The sequence below is a fragment of the Delphinapterus leucas genome, chromosome 19, assembly GCF_059928025.1.
Source record: "Delphinapterus leucas isolate spDelLeu-1000000601 "Yukka" chromosome 19, BTC_Dleu_Yukka2, whole genome shotgun sequence".
Taxonomy (NCBI): Eukaryota; Metazoa; Chordata; class Mammalia; order Artiodactyla; family Monodontidae; genus Delphinapterus; species Delphinapterus leucas.
This window is the reverse complement of record NC_143147.1, coordinates 22971110-22984425: the sequence shown is the minus strand read 5'-3', so window position 1 is coordinate 22984425 and position 13316 is coordinate 22971110. Positions and strand designations below refer to the sequence as shown.

Sequence of the window (13316 nt, the reverse complement as noted above, 5' to 3'; positions counted from 1 at the left end):
TGGAGCCGAGGGGAAGGGGGAGCGTCCGCAGCCCCGCCCCCGGCCGGGCAGGGGCCCCAGGTACCGCCCCGCCCCCAGGGTGGGCCCGGTACTGGCCCCGCCCACCTCCCGCCCACCTGGGCTACTCACCCGGGGCAGGGAGGCGGCCCGCCCTGGGCTTCTTTCATTTTTTCGATAGGGATTTTAAGGGGTTTTGGCTACCTTTTCCTTCTTACTCGCTGTGCTCTAGCCACTCCGCCCCTCCCTCTGCCCGCAAGCAAGTTCCCACCTCAGGGTCTTTGCCTGGGATGCTCTTCCCCCAGATGGCCTCCTCTTGTCCTTCTGGTCTCAGCTCAAATGTCATCTGCTCAGAGACCCTCTCAAACACCCCCAGGCACTATCTGATCAGCCTGTTTTTTCTTTCTAATGCATTATCTGAAATTAGTTTCATTTGCTCACTGCCTCCGCCTCCTAAAAGACCAGTTCGGTGAAAGTGGAGATCCTGTCTTTGTTCTCTATAATACCCAGCACCTAGCACAGTGCCCCGTGCAGCCTGTGCTCAATACCGTTGACCCTCGAACAACATGGGTTTGAAGTGCGTGGGTTCACCTATTTGTGGATTTTTTTCAGTAGAAAATACTACAGTACTACACGATGGGTTGGCTGAATCTCTGGATATGGAACTGCAGATCAACAGAGCCAAATATAAATTATACTCTGATTTTTGAATGCACAGAGGGTGGGCACCCCACCCCCGATGTTGTTCAAGGGTCAACTGTATGTTCTTTTTTTGAATTTATGAATCAGTTAGTATCTGAGGGCTTACACTGGTACAAGCTATTCTCTCCCAGACCCCCTGCTAGACAACCCAGGACATACCGAAGGACAATAGCCTACAATGTCCAGCCACCACAGGGCCCTCCAGGACATCGAGGCAAGAAGGGCACATGGCCAGGTGGAAGCAAAATGGACCAGTGAGCCCAGGAGGACAGACACCAGGAAACCATTACTTACACACGAATGAAGAATGAAAGGTATGCTCATACTTCATATCATTCCAATTCACATTCAACCAATGTTTCTCGAGAGCCCAGAATATACCAGATACTATCACATGCTCATCACATTTAATCCTCACAACCACCTTGTAGGGGAGGTATCATTAGTACTATTTTAACAAATGAAAAACTAAGGCTCAGAGAGGATTAAGTGGCTTGTTCAAAGCTCCCCAGATGATAAGTACAGAAGCAAGGGTTTGAATTCAGGCATGTTTAATCCCAAGTCCAGAACTTTCCCCGCTCACCACACTGCCTCTATGAAAGGGTGAAGGGAACCTCTGCCACACCCAGCATCAGGCTGCACACAACAGGTACAGCCAGCCAGGAGGGAGGGGAGTCAAGGAGAAGGTCCCAGAGGTGACAGGTGCTTGGCCCCTTCTACGAGAGCAGTGCTAGGGCTCTCCCTGAGGGGTTAGAGAGAAGCGTGGAGGGAAGGGCCCTAGAATCCAACCCAGGGCTTTCCCCTAATGCTCCCTCTCAGTGCAAGAGGACTGTGAGGAACAGGGCAGAAGCACAAGCTGCCCCTGCTCCAGAGGGAGACAGAAAAGGGCCTTCAAGTTCAGGCCGGGTAAGGAGGCCCAGATGATGTGTCTTTTGAGGATAGGGGGGTGGGGGGTGGGGGGATGAAGAGTGGGAGGGACCTGAGTCAGAAGAACGGGAAGGAGTGTTATACTTTGACTGCTGGAGTAGCAACAGAGCAGGCTGGAGACAAGTCATTTGTGGCAGGCCCCATTATGTGCCTCTCAATCTAACACCTCCCCTCCTGGCTGGAAAGGAAGGCTTCCTACTGTGATGCTGCCCTGCTCAGTCTATCTTCTCAGGCTTTTTCCAGGACTTGCGAGTCTCCAGGAAGATCTTGAACAGGGACAAGAGGATGGGCACAGCCATAGGCAGGAAGAGTGGGATGTAGATGGCAAACTTCTGGTCATCAGGGAAATAGAGGAGGTGGAGGAGCGAGGGATCAAAAAAGGCACGCTCTGAGGATGTCACAGCTTCCTGGCTGGCAACGAAGGCAGAGGCCAGGTACCCAGAGGCCAACTCCTCCGCTGCCTTCTGGACTGCAGCTACGGCCCTGTACACCTAGGAAGGGGGCAGAGGGTTACCAAAACGTCCTAGGCATCGGTTGGTGGGGAGGGTGGGAGAGGGCCTCACTGTGTCTTCCGTCTACCAGGCAGGTTGCCTGGAGTTCGCCCAGGATATATGGAGGCCGGTAGAAAAGGGCTAGGGGGTATCTTCTTAGTGCCTGCTTAACACCTCACACCTGCACTTAGACTCCTTACTAGGGAGCTGGCACTGACCTCTAGAGGAAGCCTGGGCACTCAAGGATGGCATGCCCACACATCCTCTGGACCTCAAATGGCTCTCTGGTTTCACCACACCCTGGGCCCTGCTGGCCACTCCAGTCCTAGGCCACAGAATCCATCCCCTGCCTGCTTACCTCAGATGCCACATCGTCCTTGATGACAATGTTGCTGATCTTGCCCAGAAGCTGGGCCAGGGAAGTGAGAGTGGTGGTAGCTGTGGCCAGGTTCTCCACTGACCGAGCCCAGAGCAGCCGGTCCAGCTCCCAGCTCATTATCCCTTCACTCTTAGGCCCTGAAAACAGGCATTTTGGAGGCAACTGGGGCTGAGCAATCCCAAAGAGCAGCCTGTAGGAACAGCAAAGAAGGTCAAAGGGGCAGAAGGTGGGAGAAGATGGTCAGGATTCCTAGAATAACTATTAGGATTTTCGATCTCACCCAGAACCACAGGGGTTGTAGGAAGTGCCTTAGCGTCTTAGGGGGTGAGCAGCAACACTAAGTAACACAGAGCCCCAAGCCCCAATTTAACCAGTGGTTTTTCACTTTTACCTGTTTCTATATTGTTTCTATATTATAAGATCTTGTGTGAAAAAAGGTTCCATGGCTAAAATATTTCTAATTAACACCAACTAGTTTAATCCCCTCACCCTGTGTACCCTCTCTTTGGACAAACGGGGCCCCTGAGCCTTAGTTAAGGGATGATCCAGGACCACCTCTGACAAGGCATGCATGCTGTGCCTCTCTATTCCTGCACCATGGCAGACATTGCTAATCAATCAGAATCCTCTTTCCTGATGAGCCCAGACACAGCCTTAGAATACTCAACACAGGGCATCAGGAAGCCACTATCAATAGATTCGTTCGCACAAGAATTAACAGCTATTTTCTTAAGCATCCCTAATCACAGCCTATGGACCTGACATTCATGAGCCTATTTTTCCTAAAACGCTTTTTGTCAACAACTAGTCTTTCTTAAGAGAAGGATGAAGTGATCCTTGGAAACCTTTCTTGGTTTCCTTGGGGCTCCAGGCACAGCCAAGGTATCCCTGCCAAGTGAGGGTTTACTACAGTCAGCCCAGGAGACTGTGGTCAGTCTCAGTGGCCTCGCCCCCAAGTGGATCCCCCAGGACCTCACCGCAACTGAGCCAGGAACACCTCCATCACCCGCACCATGTCCACCTTGACTCTCACCGGCAGCTCCGAGCCATTGTAGGCTTTGGGGTCCACATTGTATACCTGCAGGGGGAAATAAGGGTGCCTCAACATCACGCCAGGACCATGCAAAGCTCTACCCTAGACACTCTGGAGGCCATGAGAAGAAAGGAAGACATACTCTGTGCTCTTTAAAAATTACAAACCTAATATTTTTGGAATACCTGCTATTAGGAGCTTTATATAAATTATCTCCTCTACTCCCTCAAAAATCTTGTTAAAGAAATATTTTTAATTCCATTTTAAAGTTCCTACCCATGAGAAACTCCAATCTAACAGGGGAGACAACATTCCCAACCTTGTTAAGACTCCCACAAACAGGGCCAAGATCTAAGTTATACACAGAATAGTCCTAAGTCAGCACAAACTGCAAGTGCAAAAGGGTCCTACTATATAAACACTGATGGAAATAAGAAGCAGTGGGGCTGGCGGGGGGCGGGGGGGGGGCACGAGCTCACAGCACCTCACCACCCGCCCCCAACCCAGGCTGGGCCACAGAGGACACCAGAGGAACAACAGAAGGAACAGTCTCAATGAACACCCCTGATGTTTGGGCTCTGGGGTCTCCATGGTGTGACCATACCATAATGCCACCCCAGCGGGGGCTGTGGAAGGCGTTGGTGGCCACTGGAGCCCCATCCTTGTCCTGAATGTACAGGGGGGAGTGGGCAAGCTCAGGAACATAGAGTAGAAAGTTGAGCACCGGGTAAAGGGAGGCAGCGCTGGATCCTGTGGCACAAAGAGAAGGGGAGTCAGCACACCAAACACGCTGGGTCTAGATCTTAGGTCTAGGTCAGCCTCTAACTTGCTGGTCACTCACTCTGGGCCTCATTTTCCCCAACTGATAATCACTAGGATATCCTCCAGGCCTGGGTTTCTGTGGTAAACAACCTCAGCATTCTCCCGAGATGTGCCACATACATGAAGTGCAGTCCTCAGCTTCAAACTGCCCCCAAATCGCCTCTCCTCCAACAGCCTCCCACCTTTTTCGGCAGTGCCATAAAGCAGTCCCTTGGACCTTGTAGGAAAGAAGGGAGGGAAGGAGGGAAGCAGGGAGGGAGGAGGAATTCGCCAAGGCCTCATGTGCTGCCCCACCCATACCCCTTGGTCCACACTGGCCTAACCCTGGTGCCTAAAATTCCACAACTAGTGATATACTCCCTTTGGTTTGCCTCTATTACAGTTCTACTGTACTGTACTACCTACTCTTCTGAGGTACCAGCGCCAAAATGAAAAACTGGAACCCCCGCTTCAAGGTTCCTCAGCCTCAATCAGCAGAACTGTCGATTCAAATTCTGCCTTCCTGTACTTCTGCTGCTGTCTTTCCTACACGTGTGGCCATATTTTTCCTGGATGGCTTGCAGGGAGGGAGACGCAGCCTATCCATTTGTTTATAAAAAGTGTTGGGAATGTTTAATCAATGCTTTTCGATGTGACAGTGTGGAGATGGAGATATCAACAGACTATCGTGAAAAAGGAGCCTAAATGCCCAGCACCTCCTCAACGCCCTTGGACCAACCCAACCTGGGAGCCATCGCTATATATAACCCACCTCCCACTCCAGGCTGAGCCTTCAGGGTCCTTCCCCGGCCTGGCAGAAAGACCCTCATCGTCAGGAACTCACCCAGCCGGGACTCCACTGGGTTGATGACATGGGGGAGGCTGTGTGCGGCCAAATAATAGCTGGAGGAAGCTGGGTCAAAGCGGGGGTTTACCCCCAATACTGCGTAGTAAAGGATCTGTAGAGCAAAGAGGGAGCATACTATTTGTCTACTGAGCTATATTCCAATTTGTCCCCCCAAAAGATTTGAGGTGCCTTAAAAAGATAACCATTAGGCAAGGCAAAATATAAGAGACAAAAATCAAGGCCGAGAGAAAGCAGGAGTAGGGAAAAAAATAACAAAGCTAAGGGTAAAGTTAACACACTAAATCCAGGTTTTGAACACCACGTTATTTTACCAGGCCTTCTCACAGCCTAAACAAAGAATAGCATAATTCAGTGTCCACAAGATCAAATCAAATCAGTTATTCAGAAGTAATTTCTCCCACTACCAAGACCTGATAAAAATTTCTCCCACCTTTTCCCTAAAAGGACACTGTGTAATTCAGAAGACTACATTCATCACATCTTTATTGTTACTACATTAACATATTTCAGGAAGTTTTTTTGTTTGTTTTTTAATAAATTTTTAGGATGGCACAACTGGTGAATACAGTTCCAGAGGGAGCCATAAGGAAGTTACTTTTTTAACAAGCATTGACAAAACTCCCCAAGCTGGACACCAAGGAGGAAAAGTAGACCCCAGAACCATATACATACACAGGAATTTCCTGGCAAATCAGCAAGCTCAAAGAGCTGGAAGAACAGACTACACTTGTAAATGCCAAATATGGAGGGACTTGGAAAAGGATGGTGCAGCGGGGAAAAGGGCTCCTCAACTTGCTCCCAGTCTCACCTGAGAGTCCACAGAGAAGTTGCCCACAGCTCTGAGGGCATTCAGGAAGGGCTGCACATAGCGCCGGACAGCCCCCTCGATGTCCCAGTGGACGTCATGGGACTTGGGGTCAGGGTTGAGTAAACTGAAGGTGATTTCATAGCCTATAAAAACAGGAGTCAGGGAAGCCAGAGGCATCTGTGGATCAAAGGCAGCCTGTACCCCTGGCTGAGTTGAACTTGGTTCTCCTCTGAAATGGGGCTGGTTGCCATCATGGACGCAAAGGGAGGATAAAAGTGGGATGAGGAACACTGAGTGCTTTAAGAAAAAGATGAAACCACAGAAGAAAGGAGTGAAGCGTTTGCATGCAGATTCCCCTCCTGCCCCACTGTCTCCACATAATTCATTTCCCTCTCCCTTCCCGTGGCACAGCCTGGTCACCCTACCCAAGCTGGACTTGAGAGGCCGCCTCTTATCAGAGCTCCACTTGTCCTCTGGGAGGTGGTCAGCCAAGGCTGCAGCAAGCACGTCCTCAGTCAAAGACATGGCCTGGGCTACTTGGATTACACGGCGGCCAATGATGTTAAAGGCCTCCCGGTGCATTATCCCCCGCACAACTGCCATCCTCTTGGGCCCAATGTAGCTCATCATGTCCTATGAGGGGCAAGCAAGGGACAGAATGCCCACGGCTCAGGGAAGAAAGCAGAAGAGCACTCTGGCTCCTGTCTTTGAGAATCTGGCCTTTTGCCACCGACCAACAGGTCTGCACCTCTCTAGACTCATTGAGAACTATTATGTCAACATTTCTGAGCTATGGGTATATATGAGTGTTTTCATTCATTTCAGTTCCCTTCTCCTTCCCAGTTGACATAGGTGCAGGCAACAGCTATATCTTCATGGGCTGGAAACTAAGAGACGGCATGCTGAGCAAGAATAAACAAACAACTGGAAAGTTTGATATAAGTAAATGGCAAATGGCAAAGAGGCAAGTACAAGAATTTTCACAGCAGCATTATTTGTAATAGGATAAAACTGGAGACAATCCAAATGCCTGTCAGCAACAGAATGGATAAATTGTGATATGTTTATACAATGAAACATTAGACAGAATTTTAAATGAATGCATTAGATTCAACTAGACATATTATCATAGATGATTCAAACATAAAGGTCAAGCAAAATGAAAACTAGAGAAGAACATGCGCTTCATTACGGCATTTATATAAAGTTCAAAAATATATAAAATTAAACATATTGTTTATAGAGATATATGTGATAAAACTTGAAAGAAAAATATGAAAATGATACATACAAACTATGGTCACCTTTGGCTGCAAGGGAGTGGGATATAATCATGGAGATGCACAGGGCTGTATTATAGTTTGCAAGCTAGGGGTGGGTACATGGATGTTTATTAAAATTTTCCTTCATCTTTTTGTAATAATTAATATTTCATTATAAATTAAAAAATAAAATGGTAGCTGGTACAGCTCCCACCAAACCTTTTGCTCAGAAACTGAAAAGGTCAATGTATTGCTCCTCATATTATCATCACAGCCCATTCAAACCAGCTTCTTTAACCCTATTGATTTTTTTTCCACTTTAAATTGCAACTTTAGGACTTCCCTGATAGTGCAGTGGTTAAGAATCTGCCTGCCAATACAGGGGACATGGGTTCGAGCCCGGGTCCGGGAAGATCCCACATGCCACAGAGCAACTAAGCCCGTGTGCCACAACTGTGCTCTAGAGTCCCCTGTGCTCTAGAGTCCGTGCTCCGCAACAAGAGAAGCCACTGCAATGAGAAGCCCGCGCACCTCAACGAAGAGTAGCCCCCGCTCACTGCAACTAGAGAAAGCCCACGTGCAGCAAAGAAGACCCAATGCGGCCCAAATAAATAAATAAATTTATTCTTTAAAAAAATGGAACTTTAACCACATACAAGCCTTGGATTTAGAAAGACCCAGAGTCAATGAAAACAATCTCTATTTGCATTCTTTTTAAAAAATACTTGAGGAGAGTTTTCTGTAGCAATCGGAAGGAATGGGCAGCAATACTGCAAGAAGGAGACTTAGGAGAGGACAAGCTGAAGGGAGAAGGCATGTCCGCAGCCTCTCTGCTCACCCTACCTGAGGGAGAAGTGAGGAGTGTTCAGAGATCACGTACACTGTCAGGGAGCCCTCTGCTTGCTCCGATGGCTCAGCAAACATGGTTTCTGCCTCTGGGGACAAGAACAGGTGGTGTACCAGGAGCGCAAACACCATTCCCTCTCCCTCTGGCTCCCACACGGTGCCTAACCCATCACTCCACCTCCTGCTCACACCCAGCTGACACTGTGGCCAGGCTTGGCCCTCGGTGGCCCAGGCTGAGACACAAGGTATCTCATTCCCAGCTTTCCCAGAGAGATTTTGGAGTTAAGACAAGTTATGGAGGGAGTCCCCTGGTGGTCTAGTGGTTAGGATTCCGGGTTTTCACTGCCGTGGCCCAGGTTCAGTCCCTGGTCAGGGAACTGAGATCCTTGCAGGACACACGGCACAGCCCCCCCCCCCCAAAAAAAGGACAAGATATGGAAACTACACACTTAGAGATCAGAAGGAAAAAGAGGGCTTCCTGTTAAAATGATCACCCCTCTTAGTACCTTGTATACTGCCCAATGACAGGGCTTCCTCCTCATGATCCAAAGCCCTCCGATAGGCCTTCTGGAAACGGCATTTGATTTTCAATTTGTCTTAGAGAAAAGAAAGAAGCATGATGAGAAGAGCAAGTGTCAGACTCTGCCAACCCTTCCAGCCCTAATGCTGTCCAGTGTCCGAGGAGAGCAAGATGATTGTTTGCAGAGAAATACCAAGAAGCAACAGCCAATTCTAATGATTTCTGCATGGATGATATAAATACATGACACTCCACCTCTTCCACCTGCCCAGCTCTTGCCTCTCGCTGTGCACCTTCAACCTGAAGTACCCTCCCCACAGGGAAATCTATTACAATATTCATTACATTAGTAGGTAAAAGGAGGAAAACCATATGATCGTTTCAATAGATGTCTCAAAATAAACTCAGTGAACATTCTTGATAAAAATAAGATGCACACTTAATGACAAAACACTATAGTTCCATTAAAATTACCACGAAAACAAGGATGCCTGCTATCTCCCCTATTATTCAGCACTGTTCTTCCTGAAGTTCCTGACCAATGCAATAAGTGAAAAAAGAGAAACATGAATATTTGAAAGAGACAAAATGGCCACTTTTTGAAGTAGTATAATTATTTTCAAAGGGAATGAAAGAGAACCAACTAAAAAACTATTATAAGAAAATGCAAGAATGGGTAGCTTTCTAATAAATACCAGCAATATTAAAAAAGCAATATTTTTAAAAATCCCAATTGCAGTAACAATAAAGAATATAAAAATATCCAGGAATACATGTACAAAACTGTAAGAAAAAAAAAAACCAGGACTTTACTCAATGACATAAAAGAAGATCTGAATAAAATGGAAACACATACAAGGCTCCTAGATGAAAAAACTAAATATTCTCAGAATATCAATTCTCTCCAAGTTAATCTAAACATGTAAGGCAATCCCAAAGGGATTTTTTTCACCACCTGGAACTTGACAAGCTGAACCTAAAATTTATTGGGAAAGTTCTTCTTTACAGAATTCCAGAAGAATGCAGAAGAAATGGCAGAATTTAAAAATTGCCATTTTGCAACCTAATGAAATGGATTCCAGTATCAACAGATGCTAAAATCATCAGGTGAAAGGTTGACAGAGAACTAAAATACAGAAGTCAAGCTGACAATATCTGAACTAAATATCTTTGCATCACCCAAAGTGAAACAACCAGGCCACTACATGATATAACACGATAGGAAGTACAACACACCAACTGTGAAGTATTATTGCCTAAAAAACTGAACATGGGTAGTGTATATATGTCCATGCCACTCTGTCACTTCATCCCAGCTTACCCTTCCCCCTCCCCATGTCCTCAAGTCCATTCTCTACGTCTGCGTCTTTATTCCTGTCCTGCCCCTAGGTTCTTCAGAACCACTTTTTTTTTTTAGATTCCATATATATGTGCTGGCATCCAGTATTTGTTTTTCTCCTTCTGACTTACGTCACTCTGTATGACAGACTCTAGGTCCATCCACCTCACTACAAATAACTCAATTTCGCTTCTTTTTATGGCTGAGTAATATTCCATTGTATATATGTGCCTATATACAGTACCAAACGTAAAATAGATAGCTAGTGGGAAGCAGCTGCATAGCACAGGGAGATCAGTTCGGTGCTTTGTGACCACCTAGAGGGGTGGGATAGGGAGGGTGGGAGGGAGGCTCAAGAGGGAGGGGATATGGGGATATATGTATACATATAGCTGATTCACTTTGTTATACAGCAGAAACTAACACACCACTGTAAAGCAATTATACTCCAATAAAGATGTTAAAAAAAAAACAAAACTGAACCTGGGGACTTCCCTGGCAGTCCAGTGGTTGGGGCTCTGTGCTTCCACTGCAGGGGGCATGGGTTCAATCCCTGGTCGGGGAACTAAGATCCTGCATGCCACAAAGTGCGGCCAAAAAATAAATTTAGGACTTCCCTGGTGGCACAGTGCTTAAGAATCCGCCTGCCAATGCAGGGGACACGGATTCGAGCCCTGGTCCAGGAGGATCCCACATGCTGCAGAGCAACTAAGCCCGTGCGCCACAACTACTGAACCTGCGCTCTAGAGCCCTCAAGCCACAACTACTGAGCCAACGCGCTGCAACTACTGAGCCCACGTGCTGCAGCTACTGAAGCCTGTGTACCTAGAACCCATGCTCCGCAAAAAGAGAAGGCACTGCAATGAGAAGCCCTTGCACCACAACAAAGAGTAGCCCCCGCTCGCTGCAACTAGAGAAAGACCGCGAGCAGCAATGATGACCCAACTCAGCCAAATTATAAATTAAATAAATAAATAAATTTTTAAAAATTAAAAAACTGATTTTAAGTAAACCTCTAGATCTAACTACCAGTTTATAAGAAATATGGATACTAGAGAAATAAGTTAAATGAAACCAAGAGGAAGAAATCTGCCAAATCCAGAATGTGAGATGTTCTATCAAACAAATGACCTGGTTTCTCCAACAAATCAATGAAAACAAGTACATTGGGATGGGGTAGGGAGAGCTGGTATATAATAAAAGAGACAAGAGACTTAAAATGGGGATCATAATGTTAGGATTAAATGAGGCAACACGTGTAAAGTGTTTCACCGAGTTTCTGGCATATAATGAACAACTAATATTAGCTATCATTATTACTAACTAGTGTTATCCCTCCCTCTCCTCCTTATTTAACTTGAATTCCTACGTATCCTTTAAAAATCTGGCTTAAAAATTACAGCTCTCAAAACCTTCTCTACCTTTCTTTCCTCCAGACAGTTATAGTCTCTTTCTTAAGTACAATCTCTGTTTCTTATATACTTATATACTTCTGAGATTTCTTTGTCTCTCTCCCCACCTATGAATTTCTTGAAACCAATATCAATTTCTTATTCACCCCCAAATTCCTGATACCTACGTGCCTAACACTCCGTAAAGTATTTAATGTTAAACTGAATAAGGCCTGTATGTAAGTCCAAATTGATTCCAAACCCTGTGTTCATTCCACTACATCCCACATCCTCCCCTATCCCGTAATGAGCATCATCTACTTCTGATCAGGTAGCACAACTGTTTTATGAATAAAACTGCCCCTTTAATGGCGAATAACTGAATTTAAAGCTGCTTTTTTTCTTAGCAAACACACTGTTCATTCAAAGTGGCCTTTTAATAAGTTTGTAATCACCTTTACGGTATACCCATGCTCCTCCTATCCAACCTATCTGCGGACTGAACTCAGACCAGAAAGGCAGCCCTGATCAGGAACTCACACTTCAGAGGGATCTCTCTCTCATGCACAACGGTGAAGGGCAGCTTTTCCTGGTCGTCCAATGGCACTGATTCCTGGGTAAACACGACAGTGACCGGCACCATGAGCCGGAGCTGCGGGAAGAAGCATCAGGGCCATCAGTGAGTCTCCATCTTGCCGGTGGGCTGTCCCCTGGTCCTCCACCACCGAAGTCTTACCTGCAGGGAATTCAGCCCACTGATCTGGGAGTAAGGCAATGGGGCCCGGTAGGTCTCCGTGGTCTTCCACCAGAGCGGCAGCCCCAGCACGATGACCACCGCGGCGAAGAAAAGGGCGGCGCGCTTGCCTCGAACCACCTCTGGGGACACGGAGGGATCCACTGAGGCGCCGCCAGAGGTGGGCTCGGGTGCCGGCCCCACCCCCGACGCGGAGGAGCCCCAGCAACCTGTACTCAGAACCTCTCAGGCCGCACTCGAAGGGATTCCCCGGCGAGGGGCCCGGACCCTAGTCTGAAGGGGTGCTGTCTGAGACGAACCCCGAACCCCCATTCGCGGGACCTCTGGCACAACACAGTCCCCACCCCCGCATTCCTCCCTCGCAATCCGCGAGCCGCAGCCCCCTCCCGAATGCCGCCGCACCTAGGTCTGTAGCTGCGGCCCCCGGGGCCGCCATACTCGCTTCCAACCACTCTTGCCGCCGAGGGGAGGAGCTGCGTAGGCCTCCCCCAATCGGAAACCCGCAAGGAGTGGGCGTGCCCACGGCAGCGATCGCGACCAATCACGAGCGGCAGTCCAGACGAAAACCGACGAAAGGTGGGTAGGGTGCGCAGAGAGCTTCTCCCAGAGCTTGAAAGGACGCTGACCCGGCGATTGAGGAGCTGTGCGGGTTTCGGTTTTGCTGGAAGACACCCTGCGCTTCCTTGTGGAACCCACTCCTAGCCCAGGGAATATGAGCGCAAACTCTGAAGTTGTTAAATACTAGCCGGGAGACCACGGGAAGCTGTAAGTCTCAGTGTTCTCATCTGAAAAATGGAGATTCTTGACTAAAATGAGGTCATTCATGGAAAGAGCACACGGAAAGTCGCTTATCACGATCATTGTTTATCATCCCTATTATAGAGCTCCTCTTTCGGAGGAGCAAGCTAATAGTACGTTTTTAGGCTATTTAGTTCATTTAGTATTTTTAAAATTCATTTGAATTCATTTACAACTTGTTAAAAGTCTGAATACCTCACTTAAAATTCTTGAAAATTCATGAGCACAGAATTTGGATGATCCTGATCACTTGGGTTCAAATCCCAGCTTCACCACTTTACCTGAGTGAGCTTGAGAAGTTAATTAACCTCTCTGTGCTTGTTTCCTCATATTAAAATAGGGATAGCAGGGAATTCCCTGGCGGTCCAATGGTTAGGACTCTGCAGGTGGCGTGGGTTCG

The 13316-nt window shown here is 47.4% G+C and overlaps 1 protein-coding gene across 2 annotated transcripts; it reads right to left on the bottom strand.

The window, feature by feature from the left end:
* Positions 1–70: 70 nt before the first annotated feature.
* On the bottom strand, positions 71–12623 carry PIGS (phosphatidylinositol glycan anchor biosynthesis class S). Of its 2 annotated transcripts, none has more exons than XM_022595570.3 (12): positions 12521–12623; positions 12101–12240; positions 11905–12016; positions 8621–8710; positions 8112–8203; positions 6432–6639; positions 6007–6149; positions 5103–5289; positions 4134–4279; positions 3474–3574; positions 2476–2686; positions 71–2117 (listed from the first exon to the last, which is right to left on the bottom strand). In XM_022595570.3, the coding sequence occupies exons 1-12, from the start codon at positions 12552–12554 to the stop codon at positions 1842–1844; spliced, it is 1740 nt and encodes a 579-aa protein (XP_022451278.2). In that variant the 5' UTR covers positions 12555–12623; the 3' UTR covers positions 71–1841. The 2 variants fall into 2 exon arrangements, with proteins under 2 accessions (XP_022451278.2, XP_022451279.2); XM_022595571.3 differs by having other exon boundaries at positions 92–2117; positions 5175–5289.
* Positions 12624–13316: the final 693 nt, after the last annotated feature.